We start from the raw sequence: 19,548 nt of genomic DNA, 5'->3' as shown, positions 1-19,548 counted from the left end.
TCCCACCATGTGATTTACCTGTAGGTGTCCCATACGGAACAACATTTCAACAAAACGTCTTCCTTTGTAATCCATGGATCCATGGTGGAATCCAATCCCTCTCTCTGCCAGAGATATAAACTCTTCTGAATGTCGCACATGCTTTATTCTTTCAAACATTTCCAGCAATGTCTAAAATTCAAGGATTGCAATACATTAATAAATATTGGAGCCGGAGGAACACTACATATTAAGATTCTTGGATTTTCATGTTCAGTTGAAGTCAGAAGCTTAACGTGTACCAGAGCTTAAAAATTAAAAAGATTTTATACATACCTGGGGCTTCCTCCAGCCCCATCCGCTCCCATCGCTCCCACGCCGCCATCCTCCGCTGCCCGGGTCCCCGCACTTCCAGCAGTCTGAGCCAGTCTAACGTAAGAGAAGTGCGCTGTTTGCGTATATTTTCAGCAGCCGCTGGAGAGATATGTAGAGTGCGCACTTCTCCTGCGTAGCTGGCCGTGCCTGACGTCAGTGATGGGACCCGGTTCCCGAAGCTGGGGGCCAGTGGTGCTCAGCAGAGCTCGAATATTCGAGTAGCTCGAATATTCGAGCTCTTTTTCAGCTATTCGAGCTCGGTATTCGAGCTCCGAATAGCTGGAGCTATTCGAATGGGCTATCCGAGTACACTCGAATAGCCCATTCACTATTCGAGCTATTCGAGCAACCCGGCGCTATTCGAGCTCGGTACCGAGCTCGAATAGCGTCATAGCCCAGATTGATGTCCTTAGAGCCAATCAGAGGGCTCCCAGGCCCTCTGACGGCAGCCAATCACAGAGGGGGACCCTGGCCAGCCCCTACCCTATAAATAGCGGCCGCCATGTTCCGTTTCTCCGTGCTTGCCTGAGACTTGTACAGAGAGAGAGTTGCTCCTTTGTGCTTTGGCTTAGCAAGAGCTCTATTGTGGTCATTTACCTAGCGTTTTTGCTCACATACACCTCCTATACACACCTATATTGTTGTTAGTTAGATAGACATTGTATTTTAGTTAGTAGCTTGTGTGTTACATTAGAGACAGGCAGCTGCTGCAAGCTTACAGGTTTAGGCCTCAGGGGGGCCTTGCCTCTGTGGGCAGCTGTCCTCTGTTTATTTCTCTCATCTATACCAGTATTTCTGCTGTCCTTTACTAATAGTATTGTAGTTATACTGTACTAGGAGTAGGACACTCACTGACTGTCACTGTTTATAGGCTACTAGCTAGCTCCTGCGTGTGTGCACTCACTCACTGTCTGTGTGTACACACACTCTATTTCCTTCTGATTACTGATAGATTATTGTTAGTTAGTTGTACTTACTTACTACTTACTCTTACTGTACCCGTAGGGACACTCACTGTCACTGTTCATATAGGCTACTAGCTCCTGCGTGTGCGCACTGCACTCACTGTCTGAGTGTACACACACCCACACTCCATTTCCTTCTGATCGCTGATTGATTATTGTAATTAGTTAGTTCTACTTAGTGTTACTACTTACTCTTACTGTACTAGGAGTCTAGGACACTCAGTCACTGTGTTCATAGGCTACTAGCTCCTGCGTGCGTGCACTCACTGTCTGAGTGTACACACACCCACACTCCATTTCCTTCTGATCGCTGATTGATTATCGTAATTAGTTAGTTGTACTTACTGTTACTACTTACTCTTACTGTACTAGGAGTCTAGGACACTCAGTCACTGTCCATAGGCTACTAGCTCCTGCGTGCGTGCACTCACTGTCTGAGTGTACACACACCACCCACACTCTATTTCCTTCTGATCGCTGATTGATTATCGTAATTAGTTAGTTCTACTTACTGTTACTACTTACTCTTACTGTACTAGGAGTCTAGGACACTCAGTCACTGTGTTCATAGGCTACTAGCTCCTGCGTGCGTGCACTCACTGTCTGAGTGTACACACACCCACACTCCATTTCCTTCTGATCGCTGATTGATTATTGTAATTAGTTAGTTCTACTTACTTACTGTTACTACTTACTCTTACTGCACTAGGAGTCTAGGACACTCAGTCACTGTGTTCATAGGCTACTAGCTCCTGCGTGCGTGCACTCACTGTCTGAGTGTACACACACTAAATTTACTTGTGATTACTACTGATTATTGTAACTGCTAGTTGTACTTCCTGACTGTTACTACTTACTTACTGTACTAGGGGACACTCACTCAGTCACCTCACCAACCAACCAACTCACCTCATTAAAGTACCCCACTTTTCACCCGCCCTTTTAAAAAACTTTTGTCTATACGCCCAAAACATTGAAGATGTCTGGAAGTGGCAGCCAGCGCGGTTTGGGCAAGGGCAAGGGCAGCAAGGGAATCAGGAGGAGAGGGAGCAGCATTGTGGCAAGCCGCGGCCGCGGGCGCGCCACCATGCACAGTTCCGCAGCAGCAGCAGCGTCAGTGGCTAACATTCCTCCCATAGCCACTGGCCGTGGACGCCTTGGGCGCCGCCCAGCAGGAGCATCTGCAACTCACGCTGCAGAGACACAGCAGCAGCAGCGTGTAGCACCTGCTCCCATTTTCCTCCAGCCGGGTCGGAAACGTCCCATTGAGGAAAAGGATGCAGACACTGTGGTGCAACTCATGACGGAGGATGAGCAGCCCGCCATCAGCTCTGCATCCGAGGCCTCCACCCTCACCACCACCACCACCACCACCCCTGTTCGCAGCAGCCGCCCAGCAGGGCCTGGGGAGGAGGCCAGTTCACCGTCAGTTGGCGACCTGTCATTCAGCAGTCTTTTGACCCCAGGCATCATGAGTCAATTGTCTGCTGTTGGCGATTTTGAGGAGGAGATGCTGATGGGCACTTTGGGGGATGAGGGATTTGACAGCAAGACTGTGGCGACAGTCAAGCAGCCCATCCATGCATCAGGAGAGGAGTTTGGGCGGTCCTCATCCCAGCAGGACATGTTTCAGGAGGGGGAGGATGATGATGACCCGGTGACAGACAGAGACTGGGTGCCACCACCTCCAGGGGATGTCGTCCTCAGCAGCTCTGAGGAGGAGGATGCTCTTGTGGGCCTTGCAAGGAGGCGCATCATTGCAAGCATTGGCAGCAGCAGTAGGCAGGTCCCACAGCCTGCTGGTGTCTCAGGCTCAGCAGCAGCAGCAGCAGCATCTGCCAGTACCACCACCAGCCGCACCCAAACCCCCCAAGCCCCCCCCCCCCAACCACCACAGGGAGACAGGCAGCAGCGCTTCCATGCCGTAGGGGGATGTTTAAGTCACCAATCTGGCGATATTTCACCATGCCCACTGTGTACAGCAAGTACGCCACTTGCAACCACTGTCAGCGGAAGTTGAGCAGAGGTGCAGACCCCTTAAAGTTCTGCACCAGCTCGCTCATCAACCACCTTGCGGCTAAACATTTCCACCAGCATGAGGAGTTCCAGAGGCTGAAGGCATCTGGTGCTGGCAGTGGCACCACACCCATCACTGCACAGCCTTCAGCAGCAGCAACAGCAGCCACCCGCCCTCCTGCTCCTCCAGCAGCACCAGCAGGAGTGCGGAAACGCACTGCTCCTCCCCCCTCTGCAACTCCTGCCGCCGACACTGAGGCCTGTTCTGGCAGCCAGTCCTCAGTGGCCTCCTCTGCTGTGTCTGCTGATTCCCGTGTCAGCAAAAGGCCACGCCAGAGCCTTTTGAGCGAGTCCTTCCAGGGGGTGGTTAGGGCTCTGCCTCCCAGCAGCCGTCGCGTGCGGCAGCTGAACGGCTTGCTGGCACGGGCCATGTGCTCCCAACTCCTGCCGTACACGCTCGTGCAGGAGGGGAGCGACATTCGTGCGCTGCTTGCTTGCGCAGCCCCAGACTGGCAGCTCCCCAGCAGACACTTCTTTGCCCGCAAGGCCATTCCTGCACTGCACCGCTTTGTGATGGCCAATGTGGAGCGAGGGCTGGAGCACGCGGTTGGTGAAAGGGTCCACGTCACCATGGACTCCTGGAGCAGCCGCTTCGGGACAGGCCGCTACCTGTCCTTCACTGTCCACTGGGTCAGCTTGGTGGAAGGGAGTGAGGATGGGAGAGCAGCAGCGGGCACAGCAGCAGCAGCAACACAGTGGGTGGTGCCACCCCGCAGGGTCAGGGGAACTGCAGCAGGTTCCTCCGATCCTCTGCCATCCTCCGGCACACCTGGCCAAACCCCCCGCCTCAGCAGCAGCGTGAAGGCACGCCACTGCCAAGCGCTGCTGCACTTGGTCAGCCTTGGGAAGACCAAGCTGACGGCAACCCATGTGTTGGCCAAACTCCAGGAGCAGGAGAGGATTTGGCTGACCCCCAGAGGCCTCAGAGTCGGAGAGGTGGTGGCCGACAATGGGGCCAATCTGGTTGCCGCAATAGACAGGGGAAACCTGACCCACATCCCCTGTCTTGCCCACGTGCTGAACCTGGTGGTGCAGAAGTTCCTGCGCACCTACCAGGGGATGGGCGAACTGCTGGAAACGGCAAGGAATGTTGTGCGTCACTTCCGGCGCTCGGCTGCAGCCTGTGCGAGCCTGGAAGACGTGCAAAAGGAGCTGGATCTGCCACGCCATCCGCTGATCCTTGACGATCCGACTCGCTGGAACTCCACCCTGGCGATGTTGGAGCGTCTGGTTGAACAGAAGCACGCTGTCAACCAGTACCTTGCCCTGGCCACTGTTTCCGCCGCTCAGAGAAGGGACAAGACCAGCAACATCCCGTCCATCGTCCCCGATGATGACTGGAGGCACATGCAGCAGGTGTGCTTTGTGCTGGCTCCCTTCCTGCAGGCCACAAACATGGTGAGCAGGGACCATGCTATGGTCTGCGAGTGGGTGCCCCTGGTTTCTCTGCTGAACAGGGCCCTCGATGCTTTGCTGGAACAGGGAGCGGCAGCCTTGGACCAGCAGGAGCGGCAACCAGCTGCGCAGTCCACCTCTGAGGGGGAGGAGGAGGAGGACTTGGTGGAGGTCCCTGACCTGGCTGCTGATGAGGGGGATCAGCACAGCGCAGCTGAGTTGGTGCGGGGGTGGAGAGAGGATGAGGCGGCAGAGGAGGAGGATGAGGACAGCACTGACGTCGATGTGCCAGCAGATGTGGCCCGCCTCTTCCCAATGGCAGCGCACATGCTGACGTGCCTGCGCAGGGACCCCAGGGTGATCCAGATGAAGCAGAGGGAGGACATCTGGATCAGCATGATGTTGGACCCACGCCTCAAGGGGAAGTTGAGCCAGTTTCTGCCGCCTGCAGGAGGAGACCCAGCGCAACAAATAAGGAGCTTGCAGCAGGCCCTTGTTGAGCGCTTGGAGGAAGCCTTCCCCCAGCCTTCCACCCCCACTGTCCAGCAGCCAGCACAGAGGCAGCAGCAGGTGCCTGCATCCAGCAGCAGCAAGCGCCCCACAGACCTGCTGTCTCTCAGCCACGAGCTCTACAGGACTGTAGAGGCTCCGGCAGCAGTGACTAGAGAGGAGATGCATGCAGCAGCATCCTCCTCCGGTCACAGCCAGCGCCTGACCCGCATGGTGGCTGACTACATGGGGTCGTACAGCGGGCTTGACAGCGATGCCCCTGTTGATCCCATGGAGTATTGGGTCAAGCGCATGGAGATCTGGAGCGAGCTGGCGCAGTACGCCCTGGAAGTGCTGTCCTGCCCCCCTTCCAGCGTGCTGTCCGAGCGCTGCTTCAGTGCAGCTGGTGGCGTGGTCACCGAGAAACGCTCACGTCTGTCTCACAAGTCTGTGGACAGACTGACGTTTCTCAAGATGAACCAGGCGTGGGTGGAAGGCGAGTTCCTGGCCCCTGTTGTCGGCGAGAGGGGGACATGAACTGGCTGCCGGAACCATCGTTAATGTGCCTTACCACCCTTTACCACCTCCTGGCTCCTGCTCACTAAGCCAGCCTGGTTCACTTTGACTATTACGTCGCCTGCAGCCACACATTTTACACCTACAGTGGGCTGCTGTGTACTGCCCTTCTGCTGTCTGTCTGTGTTTCCCACTGCCAGGGTACACAGAATTACCTTCTTCTGCTGCCACTCTGCCACCAGCTATTACGTCAAACAATAGCTATATTGGTTGCAAAACCAAAACCAAACAAACCATTAAAAAAAAAAAAGGTTTAATTTTTCTGAGGTGCCCGGGTTGAAAACTGTGTTGTCCCAGTTGTGTATTGGACACAATGTGGGCTGCACGACCGCTGTCTGGGACCTCCTGTTGTGTTTATTTACAGCCCTGGTATCACCGCTAGGTACCAGGGCTATTATGTCACGCTGCCTACCTGCTGCCACACTCACACTGCTCCTCCATACCTCCTCCTGCTGCTGCTGCTGCTGTCTGTCTGTGTTTCCCACTGCCAGGGTACACAGATTTACCTTCTTCTGCTGCCACTCTGCCACCAGCTATTACGTCAAACAATAGCTGCTCGCCTACTCCTCCATTCCTCCTCCTGCTGCTGCTGTCTGTCTGTGTTTCCCACTGCCAGGGTACACAGAATTACCTTCTTCTGCTGCCACTCTGCCACCAGCTATTACGTCAAACAATAGCTATATTGGTTGCAAAACCAAAACCAAACAAACCATTAAAAAAAAAAAAAAAAGGTTTAATTTTTCTGAGGTGCCCGGGTTGAAAACTGTGTTGTCCCAGTTGTGTATTGGACACAATGTGGGCTGCACGACCGCTGTCTGGGACCTCCTGTTGTGTTTATTTACAGCCCTGGTATCACCGCTAGGTACCAGGGCTATTATGTCACGGCGAGCTGCCTGCCTCATTGACTGCCTGCTGCCACACACTCATCCTCCTCCTCCTGCTGCTGAATTTACCTCCTGCTGTCTTTGTGTTTCCACTGCCAGGGAGCACATACAATGGCGCTTCCAACATGCGTGCGCCCACCAGCTATTTGTTACGCTCAAAAATAGCTGCGTTTCTTTAAAAAAAAAATTGAAAAGAGAAAAGGAGGAGGAGGAGGAGGAGGAGGAGGAGGAGGAGGAGGAGGAGGAGGAGGAGGAGGAGGAGGAGGAGGAGGAGGAGGAGGAGGAGGAGGAGGAGGAGGAGGAGGAGGAGGAGGAGGAGGAGGAGGAGGAGGAGGAGGAGGAGGAGGAGGAGGAGGAGGAGGAGGAGGAGGAGGAGGAGGAGGAGGAGGAGGAGGAGGAGGAGGAGGAGGAGGAGGAGGAGGAGGAGGAGGAGGAGGAGGAGGAGGAGGAGGAGGAGGAGGAGGAGGAGGAGGAGGAGGAGGAGGAGGAGGAGGAGGAGGAGGAGGAGGAGGAGGAGGAGGAGGAGGAGGAGGAGGAGGAGGAGGAGGAGGAGGAGGAGGAGGAGGAGGAGGAGGAGGAGGAGGAGGAGGAGGAGGAGGAGGAGGAGGAGGAGGAGGAGGAGGAGGAGGAGGAGGAGGAGGAGGAGGAGGAGGAGGAGGAGGAGGAGGAGGAGGAGGAGGAGGAGGAGGAGGAGGAGGAGGAGGAGGAGGAGGAGGAGGAGGAGGAGGAGGAGGAGGAGGAGGAGGAGGAGGAGGAGGAGGAGGAGGAGGAGGAGGAGGAGGAGGAGGAGGAGGAGGAGGAGGAGGAGGAGGAGGAGGAGGAGGAGGAGGAGGAGGAGGAGGAGGAGGAGGAGGAGGAGGAGGAGGAGGAGGAGGAGGAGGAGGAGGAGGAGGAGGAGGAGGAGGAGGAGGAGGAGGAGGAGGAGGAGGAGGAGGAGGAGGAGGAGGAGGAGGAGGTTGTACAGTGACACTACTGAACAAAATTAAGGACACAACTTCTCTTTCCACATTTTTTTTTTTAAAGGAACATCCCCACATAATCACTTGCTGTTGTTACTTGGAAAAAAAGATGTTTCTTGCATCATTCACCCTCAAAACAAGTGTTGGAAGCTATTTAAGGCCAATTCGAATAGTCAGCTCGAATAGTGAGCTCGAATACCGACTCGAATAGTGAGCTCGAAGTCCGAGGTCGAATCGAATAGTAAAAATTATTCGACTCGAATATTCGACTGACCTCGAATAATTTACTATTCGAATTCGACCTAACTCGAATTTTGAAAAGGGGTATTTGAGCATCACTACTGGGGGCAGTGGAGGACGGCGGCATGGGAGCGGATGGGGCTGGAGGAAGCCCCAGGTATGTATACAATATTTTTACTTTTTCAGCTATGAGCACCTTTAAATACACCTGGGGCTTGATTCACAAAGCAGTGCTAAGTCTTAGCACGCTTGTGAAGAGCCCTACAGCACGTGTAAACTAAGTTTACGTATGTAAAGTAACAGATCACGCGGTCTGGTGTGCCCTGAAAACCTTGCGCGGTGCGACTTTAACGTCGCACCCTTCGCGCGGTAGCAGCTTCACGTGAAATGTATCCATCAGTGCCCTGTAAACGAAAACGGCACATAGGGTGCACACTAAACGTCGCATTGGGTGCATCCTATGCGCGGTTTTCGTTTACAGGGCACTGATGGATACATTTCACGTGAAGCTGTTACCGCGCGAAGGGTGCGATGTTAAAGTCGAGGCTCGAGGTTTTCAGGGCACACCAGATCGCGTAATCTGTGGTCGTGCTAACTGGTTAGCACCCTAGTTAGCATGCCCAAACCCTCTAGGCGTGAAATGTGAAACTAGGTTAGCACCAAGTAGTGAATCGACCCCTTAGTGTGCATTCTCGTTCCTAAGGATGAAACAGATTTGTGTGCCCATCATGTTATTTTTTTGAGGTCTTGATTGATTTCTTTTAATTTTTCAATTAAAAGGTGCAGTATATTTGATGGTAGACCTCAACAAACATTCACATGTTTCCTCCAGTTAGGATAATTGGCTAACCAAAGCTAATTATCTTATTGCCTATATACTTGACATCATTTTCTGGAATAACTTAAAGGGACTCCGAGCAGTGCAAAAACTATGGAAAGATCCATATCATTTTAAAGCTCTCTTTCTCCTCTTTCCAATGATATATTAACCGCCACCCTATGCCTTTTAGTTTTCGCTATTTTCGCGATTGAAATTGCAGCGACCATAGTTACATTACACAGGGCGACTTTTTCTGCTGAATGGAGCTGCTGACTTTAGGAAAAAGTCTAGCTTAACTTGCATGCCTCGATCCAGCAGCGGCTCTCACTGCTCTCTCCGGCTTTGCATCCTGTCACCCTGGTTGCCAATGCCGGTCACCTCTCATGATGTCAGAGGTGTCGACTGTAAGTCACCATGGTGGTAGGACATGAAGCCAGCAACAGGACAGAGTAGCAAGAGTCGGCGATGGATCAGGATATTACAGCACGGCAACGTTTCTACAGGCGGCCTATACCTGGCTAACCTATACTGTGGGCACCTATACCTGGCTATCTATACTGGGGACACCTATATCAGGCTGACCATACTGGGGGCACCTATACTTGGCTACGGTGAGACGTAACACTGACTCAGGGGGACAAGAAGTGACACAGAGGGGATCAAGAGGTGACAAAGGGGGACACAGAGGAGGACAAAAGAGGCACAGGGGGAACAGAGGTGACACAGAGGGGGACAAAAGAGAACAGATTCAGGTTAAGTACGGACTTACAGTCCCTATCTCAGTTGTTAACCAGGGACTACCCATATTTCGCTAGTCAATTTATTAGGTATTGCTAGTACTGAGTATGACCTTTTTTTGCCATCAGAACTGCCTTGCTTCATCATGGCATTCTTCAGAGAATGGTCCATATTGACGTGATCACAGTTGGCTCCACTCTTGTCATGACCACGCCCATTTTTAAATTGTTTTTTTTTGGGGGGGGGGGGGCAAATTGTGGGCTGCTTGGAGCCACTAAAACCTTAGCTGTGCCCCTGATAGGAGACATCATAATAAAACAATCTAAATTAGAATAAAGTTAGCTTAGCTCCTAAGCATGTTTTAGATCAGGGGTCGGGAACCTATGGCTCGCGAGCCATATATGGCTCTTTTGAACTCCGCATATGGCTCTCTGGCTCGCTAAAACACGTGTGACGGAGCGGCCAGAGAGACTTTGTTTACTTTTAAATTCAGTGTGCGCCGCCGCCTCCTCCTGCCCCCCGGGCTTCATTTACATATCCACCTCCCGCCTTCCCTCACATGCGTGCTGAGCGCCGCCTCCTCCACCCGCTGCGGCCAGCGTACTGTAGCTCCGCCCCCATGGTGACATGGCATGCAGGGACTGGAGGCCGGAGTGAGTTGTGGCCAGTGATTGTCAGCCGAGCCCGCGCTGTGGAACTCCGGTGAAGCTGACTAGAAGCTGGTGAGTGTTAGCATTATTAAGCCTGCCACCCAGCGCCTCACCTGTTTCCCCCCACCCAGCCACCCACCAAGCGCTATTAGCTGCCTGTCCAGCACCTCACATGTTTCCCCACCACCACCCACCAAGCAATATCACCTACCCACCCAGAACCTCACCTGTTTCCCCCCACCACCCACCAAGCAATATTACCTACCTACCCAGCACCTCACCTGTTTCCCCACCACCACCCACCAAGCAATATCACCTACCCACCCAGAACCTCACCTGTTTCCCCCCCATCACCCACCAAGCAATATCACCTACCCACCCAGCACCTCACCTGTTTCCCCCCCACCACCCACCAAGCAATATCACCTACCCACCCAGCACCTCACCTGTTTCCCCCCACCACCCACCAAGCAATATCACCTACCCACCCAGCACCTCACCTGTTTCCACCCACCAAGCAATATCAGCTGCCTGTCCAGCACCTCACCTGTTTCCCCCACCACCCACCAAGCAATATCGCCTACCCACCCAGCACCTCACCTGTTTCCCCCACCACCACCCACCATGCAATATCACCTACCAACCCAGCACCTCAGCTGTTTCCCCCATCCACCCACCAAGCAATATCAGCTGCCTATCCAGCACCTCACCTGTTTCCCCCATCTACCCACCAAGCAATATCACCTACCCACCCAGCACCTCACCTGTTTCCACCCCACCACCCACCAAGCAATATCATCTACCCACCCAGCACCTCACCTGTTTCCCCCCACCCACCAAGCAATATCAGCTGCCTGTCCAGCACCTCACCTGTTTCCCCCACCCACCCTCCAAGTAATATCACCTACCCACCCAGCACTTCACCTGTTTCCCCCCACCCACCCTCCAAGCAATATCACCTACCTACCCAGCACTTCACCTGTTTTCCCCCACCCACCCACCATGCAATATCACCTACCAACACAGCACCTCAGCTGTTTCCCCCACCCACCCTCCAAGCAATATCACCTACCCACCCAGCACTTCAGCGGTTTCCCCCATCCACCCACCAAGCAATATCACCTACCCACCCAGCACCTCACCTGTTTACCCCCCACCACCCACCAAGCAATATCACCTACCCACCCCGCACACTGCCAACCCAGCACCTCACTACCCCCCCCAGCAAGAAATATTACCTACCTACCCAGCACCTCACCATCCCCCCCTCAAACAAGCAATATCACCTGCCCACCCAGCACCTTGACCTACCTCTCCACACCCTAACCTGCCGCTCCCATTATTTTCTGGTGAATGCTGCCCACATTGCGATTATTTTCTGGTCACTGCTGCCCACTTTACGATTATTTTATGGTGAAATGCTCCCCACTTTATGATTATTTTATGGCGAAATGCTGCCCACTTTACGATTATTTTATGGTGAAATGCTGCCCACTTTATGATTAATTTCTGGTAAAGTGCTGCCCACTTTACAATTAATTTCTGGTAAAATGCTGCCCACTTTACGATTAATTTCTGGTGAAACATTGCTGCATTAGGTAAACAATAAGTCTCTGAATTCTTTTTAATAATGTTGTTATGCAGTTGCTAACCGTTAGCAACAGCATAACAACGTTATTAAAAAGAATTCAGACACTTATTGCACTTTAAACTGTTGGTTTTGCATAAAATGCACACATTTCCTTGTATTTAGTTATTGTATGGCTCTCACGGAATTACATTTTAAAATATGTCGTGTTTATGGCTCTCTCAGCCAAAAAGGTTCCCTACCCCTGTTTTAGATGGTCATTACAGGCATACATCATGTCAAAGAACTGATAATATTTTTCACTGAAGGTATCCTTTGACAATGGTCTTTATTCTGAAAAGCTCAGTATAGTGCTGTTAAGAGTATAATTATGAAGCCTTCATCTCACCTCCTTGTCCACTGCCCCATTGCAAGCATAGGTATACTCAGGTGGTACTGCATACATATTTTCAAGTCTGTGTTTTAAACTCTGGACATTGGCCTCTTTGACAAAGGATTCATCTTTTCTTGAAGGTCTGTTAATGTTGGAAGAAAAATACAGATTTAAAAAAAAAATTCAGAGGAAGAAAGAAAAAGAGAAGCAGGTAAGCATGCTGGAGGTCACACAAAGGGAGCAGAACATGTTAAATAGGTGCACGCTGCACCTGGTAATTTGGGCACTGCCATAGGCAGCAATGCAATTAGCAACTATGGCAGCGGCAGGTAAGTATGCGGATGCAAGAGTGCACCACTGTAGCCAAATCCTAGCTAGCTGATTTGAGCAGCCTTACAGCTCCCGTAAATTGTGGCTTTACAGCCGCTCTGGTAAGTTGTGGCTTTACAGCCACTCGAATTAGGTAAGGGGAATTAGTTTTAGGTGTACATTTGGGAGAAGTTTATTGTTAGGAGTAGGTGGAGGGGACTCAGGTTAGTGTTAGACATAGAAGAGTGAGAATTTGGTTACAGCAGGGGATAGTACAATACCAGTAAAATTAACATTATTGTACTATTGGCATTTCCTTGCTTACATATTACCAGGTGCTCCTTTTAGATGCATGCATAGGCAGAGATTTGCAGCCAATTTTAGCAGGATAACTCCAAGGTTAGTAGTTATGCCCCAGGACAGATGCACTAATTTTTTTCATCCTAGTTTACTTAATGTACAATTTTGTGGTAAGTATAATAATCAAAATATGCTCTGTACTCTGGAGGTACACTGGATATCTACTTTATATCATAGGAGAGGACCAGGGCAAGTACTGTACAGCACAGTCCTGAAGCAATTGTTTAAAGGAAAGAAAATCAGTCTTTTTACTTTTCCAATGAGAAAAAATTAAACATAACTGAAGGTTATACTGTGCAAAAATATCCCCATTGGTATACTAAAAAAATTACATGTCCAGGCTGTACGTAATTCACACAGGTTTGCCTGGAATAAGGTGAGATATAGGAAATGGCACCACATTACTTTTTCAGATTTTCTTTTTGAAACGTATTTATGCAACAGCACTGTACCAGATTGGGAATGTTTGTTTCGTGTGTAGGATCAGCAGTTTCATCCATTCTCAGTCTCTTATGATACAAAGTGGAATTCATTTTAGTGAACCCAACTTGCCTAATCTCCATGCTTCCATCCAGTGACTGACTAAGCATTACCTTGTACTCATACTGTGCTGTGTGATCTGATTTTTCTTGTTTTCCTGTATTGTCATATTGCTGTATGTCACTCCTAAATATTGTCTGTAACCTAAACTAATGTCCAGCGCTGCGTAATATGTTGGTGCTTTATAAATACAATAAATAAATAATAAATAAATAATGTCACAGATTTTTGTGTCCGCTGGTTGGAGGTAAAATCTGAGTGAGTATTGTTGAGAGCTTTTGTAACAAACGTGGAAGAGACAGCTGCAGTGAACAGCGATACCACCGCAGCTGCCTCCATCTCCCTGCCTAGCGATCTATCCATGCCTCGGGCGTCTAGCACGCCGAGGACGGGTTTGTCAGCAGCACATAGGGTCGCATTGTCACGCACAGAAAGGACCTTCATGCGGGGAAGAGGCGCGTCAGCTGACCGGCCGGTCAGCTGACGTCAGAGGAGACGTTCGCCGCTCCTCATTGGTTGATGGGAGTGGGCGTGCCGGAGGGGTCTCCTCTGCTTCTTAAGCCTTGCCGAATCACTCGCAACTTGTCTGCTGTTGCGAATACTTCGTGTTAGCGCTCAGACATTAGATAGATCCGGTGTGCTTTGATCCGTGAGGAAACCGGGGATTTCACACAGAGATAGGAATTGTTGATAGCTATAATTATAATTGATATACTGTAGATTGTTTGTGTATGACTCTAGCTCGTTCTGACTATTCTTCCGCTCAGTGATTCTGTATTTCTGCCCATCTGATCTTGCTGCCGACTCTGCCTGTTAAAACCTTCTTGCCTTTGCCTTCTGATTTTGTACTGTATCTGTCTGTCTGTTGCCAACTCGATTAGTCTGACCACTCTACTCTCACCAGAGGGCCCTTGTCTCTGGTGAGGGGCTCTGTACTGTTAGTGCCCACCAGCTCCTCTGGTGAGGTATAGCTAAACCTATCAGTACTACTGTTGCACCAAGCACTATACTTGCTATCACGTTAGCTGTCTGGTATACTTGTATTATTGGTGATTCTGCAGATCACCATATAATCAGGTATATATCTGTATTATAGGTGATACTGCAGATCACCTAATAATCAGAACTCTGTTACTTGCTGACACATATCGTTACAGAACAGCAGACCAAAATGTCTATGTCAAAATGTTGGGACCTTGACCACAGCGGTGAACAATTTAACCGTGCTGGTCAATACCCAACAGACTCGGATCACCCAGCTGTCTGGAGTTGTGTGGACCCTCCAGCCTGCAACCGCACTAGTGCAGTCCCCTTCAGTTATAGAGCTTAAAATGTCTCTCCCTGAAAAGTTTTCAGGGCACAAATCTGATTTTCAGAATTTCAGAAATCGCTGCCTTTCTTACTTTGAGATGAGACCTATTTCATCAGGGACAGAGAGTCAGAGGGTAACCTTCATTAAAACCCTATTATCAGGGGATTCACAGACATGGGCGTACACAGTCTTCCTAGTGATCATGAGGCATTATCTTCAGTTCAGGAGTTTTTTAAGACCATGGCTATCATATACGATGATCCCGATATCGCAGTCACTGCTGAAAGGAAGCTAAAGTCCCTCAGCCAGGGACGTAACATGGTGGAAAATTATGCTGCAGAATTTAGAAGGTGGGCTGTGTTGGCTAGATGGGGACAGTTTGCTTTATTAGATTAATAGATGTACAGAGGCGCCAAAAGGATAAAAGTATGCTAAAAAGTTTAAAATATTCGGGTGGCGGTGGTGGGCCGTCCACTCCCAAATAGACACGATGCTGTTGTTTGAATTTAAGACAATTTATTGTCTTATATAAAGTATTATTATATAAAGTATCACAGCTATTGGTCCAGTATACACTTGGCACCTCTGTGCACAGAGGTGCCAAGCGTATACTGGACCAATAGCTGTGATATTCCGTTTGTTTAATGCCTGATGAAGCGGGATTGTACCCGTGAAACGCGTTGCGACATTGTTCTGGGAGTATGTGAATAAATTGTCTTAAATTCAAACAACAGCATCGTGTCTATTTAGGAGTGGACGGCCCACCACCGCCACCCGAATATTTTAAACTTTTTAGCATATTTTTATCCTTTTGGCGCCTCTGTACATCTATTTGTCAAGATTTCCACCCTCGGTACACCCTCCTTTCCTTCTTCAGAGAGCGACATCTTATTCCTGAGTGGGGACAGGTTTAATCTCCCCACCTGCGTACACAGTGGTTGCCTGAGTGGTAACCCATGTTTGTGAGTATATCACTTACTATCACTATTCCTCCTTGTTTCCAATACATACTACACCATATCGGGCTCTCGGTATCTCCCTTTTATATGCTTAATTAGATTGTTTTTTAACGGGGTTATCTGACCCGGTCTCTGATGTGATGCTATCTCATCCAGAGCCTAAGACTGTTGATGAAGCGATTGCATTGGCGGTAAAGATTGATCGCCGCATTCGTTATCAAAGGCAGACTCGTGGGAGATACTCTGTGAGGTCTGTTCCTAACGTCTCTCCGTCACCTTCTCCTCCTCTGGATGAACCGATGCAAATCGCACATTCTAAATTATCAGAGGTAGAGGAGAACCGAAGATGGTCAGAGAGACTCTGCTTATACTGTGCACAAAAGGGTAATTTAGTACAGAACTGCCCTAAGAAGTCAGGAAAACGCTGCCGCCTAGGTGTAGTTAGAGGTACTAGGCGAGCCAGTATTACCTCTAACAGATAATCGCTTGCTCCTCCCCTGTTCTATCAACTGGGAAGGGCAAGTTTTGTCCACCTTAGGCATTTGTGGACTCGGGCTCTGCAGCCAATTTTATCGACTATGATTTTGTTAAGAAATTAGGGATTCCCCTAATCCCATTAGACAGACAGATTTTAGTGACAGCAGTGGATGATTCCCCCCTGCAGTGTAAACAGGCCCTTTCTCAGGGAAGCAGGAAATTTGGGCGCATGAGGCAGGTGGACAAAAAGGGCGCCGCCATTCACTCCCATAATAAATATCGTTTAATGGGCGCCCAACAGGAAAAAAGGGCGCCGGAGAAAAATAACGTTTTAAAAGCGGCACCCGGAGACTTTTAATGTTTTATAACTGCTTCTCATGATTACCCATTATTTAATGATTTATAATTTTTTAAACATTATTTTTAAACAAAAAACAGTACAATATGTTTTAAAACATTACTTTTAAACGAAAAACCGTACAATTTTTTTTTTTTAACATTTTTAAACGAAAAACCGCACCATATTTTTTTAAAAACTTTATTAATGCTTATCACTGGGGGTTCTTAGGTTCAGGCACCAACAGGGGGGGTCTTAGGTTTAGGCACCAACAGGGGGGTCTTAGGTTTAGGCACCAACAGGGGGGTCTTAGGTTTAGGCACCACCAGGGGGGTCTTAGGTTTAGGCACCAACAGGGGGGTCTTAGGTTTAGGCACCAACAGGGGGGTCTAGGGGTTAGGGATAGGTACAGGGAGGGTTCTGTGTGAGAGTAGGGTTAGGTATAGCGTTAGTAAAATTCTTATTAATGTTTTATAAAACATTATTATAAATTTCACTTTTTAAACAGGGAAGATTAACGTTTTTAAAAATTGCCGATTTCATACACATTATTTAATGATTTATAACTTTGCCCCACCAAGGTTCAGGTGGAGGGGGTGCCTAGGCAGTATGCAGAATTTGCGGATGTGTTCTGTCCCAAGTCAGCAGACAAACTTCCCCCACACCGAAGTTTTGACTGCCCCATTGAGTTAAGGCCAGGTTGTATGCCCCCAGAGGTCATTTGTATAACCTTTCTAGTCCTGAAAAACTTGCTATGCAGGATTACATTAAGCAAAAGTCTCCGGCCGGAGCAGGGTTCTTTTTTGTCCAGAAAAAGGATGGTGGGCTACGACCTTGTATTGATTATCGGGGATTGACCAAGATTACCGTAAAAAATCGTTACCCACTCCCTCTAATTGACGATTTATTCTCTCAGCTGACTAATGCAAGTATCTTCTCTAAACTCGATCTAAGAGGAGCATACAACCTGGTACGCATAAGGGAGGGTGATGAATGGAAGACGGCGTTTAACACACCCGACGGGCACTACGAGTACCTTGTCATGCCCTTCGGGTTGTGTAACGCTCCTGCTGTCTTCCAGGAGTTGATCAATGAGGTGTTCAGAGAAGTCCTGGGGAGGTTCGTTCTGGTATATTTGGATGATATACTGATCTTCTCATCTAACCTGACAGTACACAGGGAACATGTAAAGTTTATTTTGAAAAAACTTAGGCAGCATTCCCTGTATGCAAAGCTAGAAAAATGTCTCTTTGAGGTGTCTGAAGTTCCATTTTTGGGGTATGTAAGGAGACAAAAAAATATGTAAGGAGACAAAAAAATAGAGACGGGAGCCCCCAATCGTGTATTATTGTGGTATCTAGTGGTGTAATAAATGATAAGGAGATATACTCACAAACACGGGTTGCCGGACCAGGCAACCACTATTAGCACATATGGGGATATTAGACCTGTCCCCACTCAGGTTAAGAAGTCGCTCTCTGTAGTAGGAAAAAAGAGGGGGTGTACACACCCATCCACCAGGTGGATAACAATGTATGATAGTAACAGAGGCGCCAACAGAATAAAAAGGAACCGTGTTTAAAAACAATAAAACAAGGGGGTAAGGGTGGACTTACCTCCCCAATGTTCAAAGCACAACCACTATGGTAAGTGTATTCAAACATTTATTCCGTACTCCAAACTAAAACAATTGCAACGCGTTTCGCGGGTCTCAAGCCCGCTTCCTCAGGCAAAATACAACAAAAGGAGCAACTTAGAAGTGTGCATGAATAGCGCAGCGCCTCTGCTCATTTTTGGGGTATATCATTTCTACCTCCATGCTTTCCATGGATCCAGGAAAAGTCTCTGCCGTTCTGGAGTGGCCACAACCCGTGGGGTTGAAGGCACTCCAGAGATTCCTAGGCTTCGCCAACTATTATAGAAGATTTATTAAAGGATTCTCTTCTGTAGTGTCACCCCTCACTAAGCTCACCAAGAAAGGGGCGGATACTTATAACTGGTCAGCAGAAGCACACTCTGCTTTTTCATCATTAAAGAAGCTGTTTTGTTCCGCTCCTATCTTGCGGCATGTGGATGTCACTCATCCCTTTATTGTGGAGGTGGATGCATTAGAGATTGGGGTTGGGGCTGTACTGTGACAACATTCTGGTTATCAAGGCAGGTTGCACCCCTGTGCATTTTTCTCACGTAAGTTGTCCCCCGCTGAGAGAAATTACGATATCGGAAACAGGGAGCTTCTGGCCATTAAACTCGCATTTGAGGAATGGCATCATTGGCTCGAGGGGGCAGAATATGTGATCACGGTCTATACGGACCATAAGAATTTGGAATACATCGAAGGGGCTAAGAGACTTAGTCCCTGGCAGGCTCGCTGGTCCCTATTTTTCTCGAGATTCAGGTTTGTCATTACCTACAAGCCAGGTAGTAAAAATTTTAAAGCAGATGCCCTGTCTAGATGTTTTGAGCCTGAGACCGTTTAGTCACCAACCCCTGAGAGCATTCTTTCAGAGAAGGTGGTCTTGGCTGCTACTGAGACTTGGGAAGATTGGTCCACCACTCTAGGCCCCTATCAACAAGATGTTCCCAAGGGGAAACCTGAGGGGGTTCTATTTGTACCACTTCCCTTTCACCTGCAGATCTTGCAGTTATTTCATGCACATAAGAATGCAGGGCACCCCGAGGCTGCGCGGGCACAGGATCTACTTTCCAGATGTGTCTGGTGGCCATCTTTAGCTCTAGATTGTAAGGAATTTTTGAAGGATTGTTCCATTTGTGCCAGGAACAAACCGTCCCGTCAGGCTCCTGTGGGCACTCTGCAATCATTGCCAGTGCCTAAGGAACCATGGACCCATTTGTCCATGGACTTTGTGGGGGAACTCCCCAGGTCCGAGGGTAAGACGGTCATCTGGGTGGTAGTCGACAGGTTCAGCAAGATGGCTCATTTCATTCCTCTGGACGGATTCCCCTCTGCCCAAGAACTGGCGGATCTCTTCATTCAGCACATTTTCCGGTTGCATGGCATCCCGAAGAATGTAGTGTCAGATAGGGGAGTTCAGTTCGTGTCCAGATTCTGGAGAGCCTTTTGTCATCACCTGGGGATAGACCTGTCATTTTCCTCCGGCTACCACAAACAAACCAATGGGAAAA

The 19,548-nt window shown here is 49.4% G+C and overlaps 1 protein-coding gene across 1 annotated transcript in view; it reads right to left on the bottom strand.

The window, feature by feature from the left end:
- Positions 1 to 19,548, bottom strand: part of LOC137563181 (probable ATP-dependent RNA helicase DDX60) — a 231,692-nt gene that overhangs the window by 59,527 nt on the left and 152,617 nt on the right. Inside the window, exons 26-27 of the mRNA XM_068275363.1 lie at positions 12,123 to 12,249; positions 19 to 171 (exon numbers count right to left, since the gene is read on the bottom strand). Coding sequence (XP_068131464.1) covers positions 19 to 171; positions 12,123 to 12,249 — 280 coding nt within the window. The remainder of the gene's footprint in view (positions 1 to 18; positions 172 to 12,122; positions 12,250 to 19,548) is intronic.

This window comes from Hyperolius riggenbachi, chromosome 1, assembly GCF_040937935.1.
Source record: "Hyperolius riggenbachi isolate aHypRig1 chromosome 1, aHypRig1.pri, whole genome shotgun sequence".
NCBI classification, from domain to species: Eukaryota; Metazoa; Chordata; class Amphibia; order Anura; family Hyperoliidae; genus Hyperolius; species Hyperolius riggenbachi.
The sequence above is the reverse complement of the archived record's forward strand: the minus strand, read 5'-3'. Positions and strand labels throughout refer to the sequence as shown.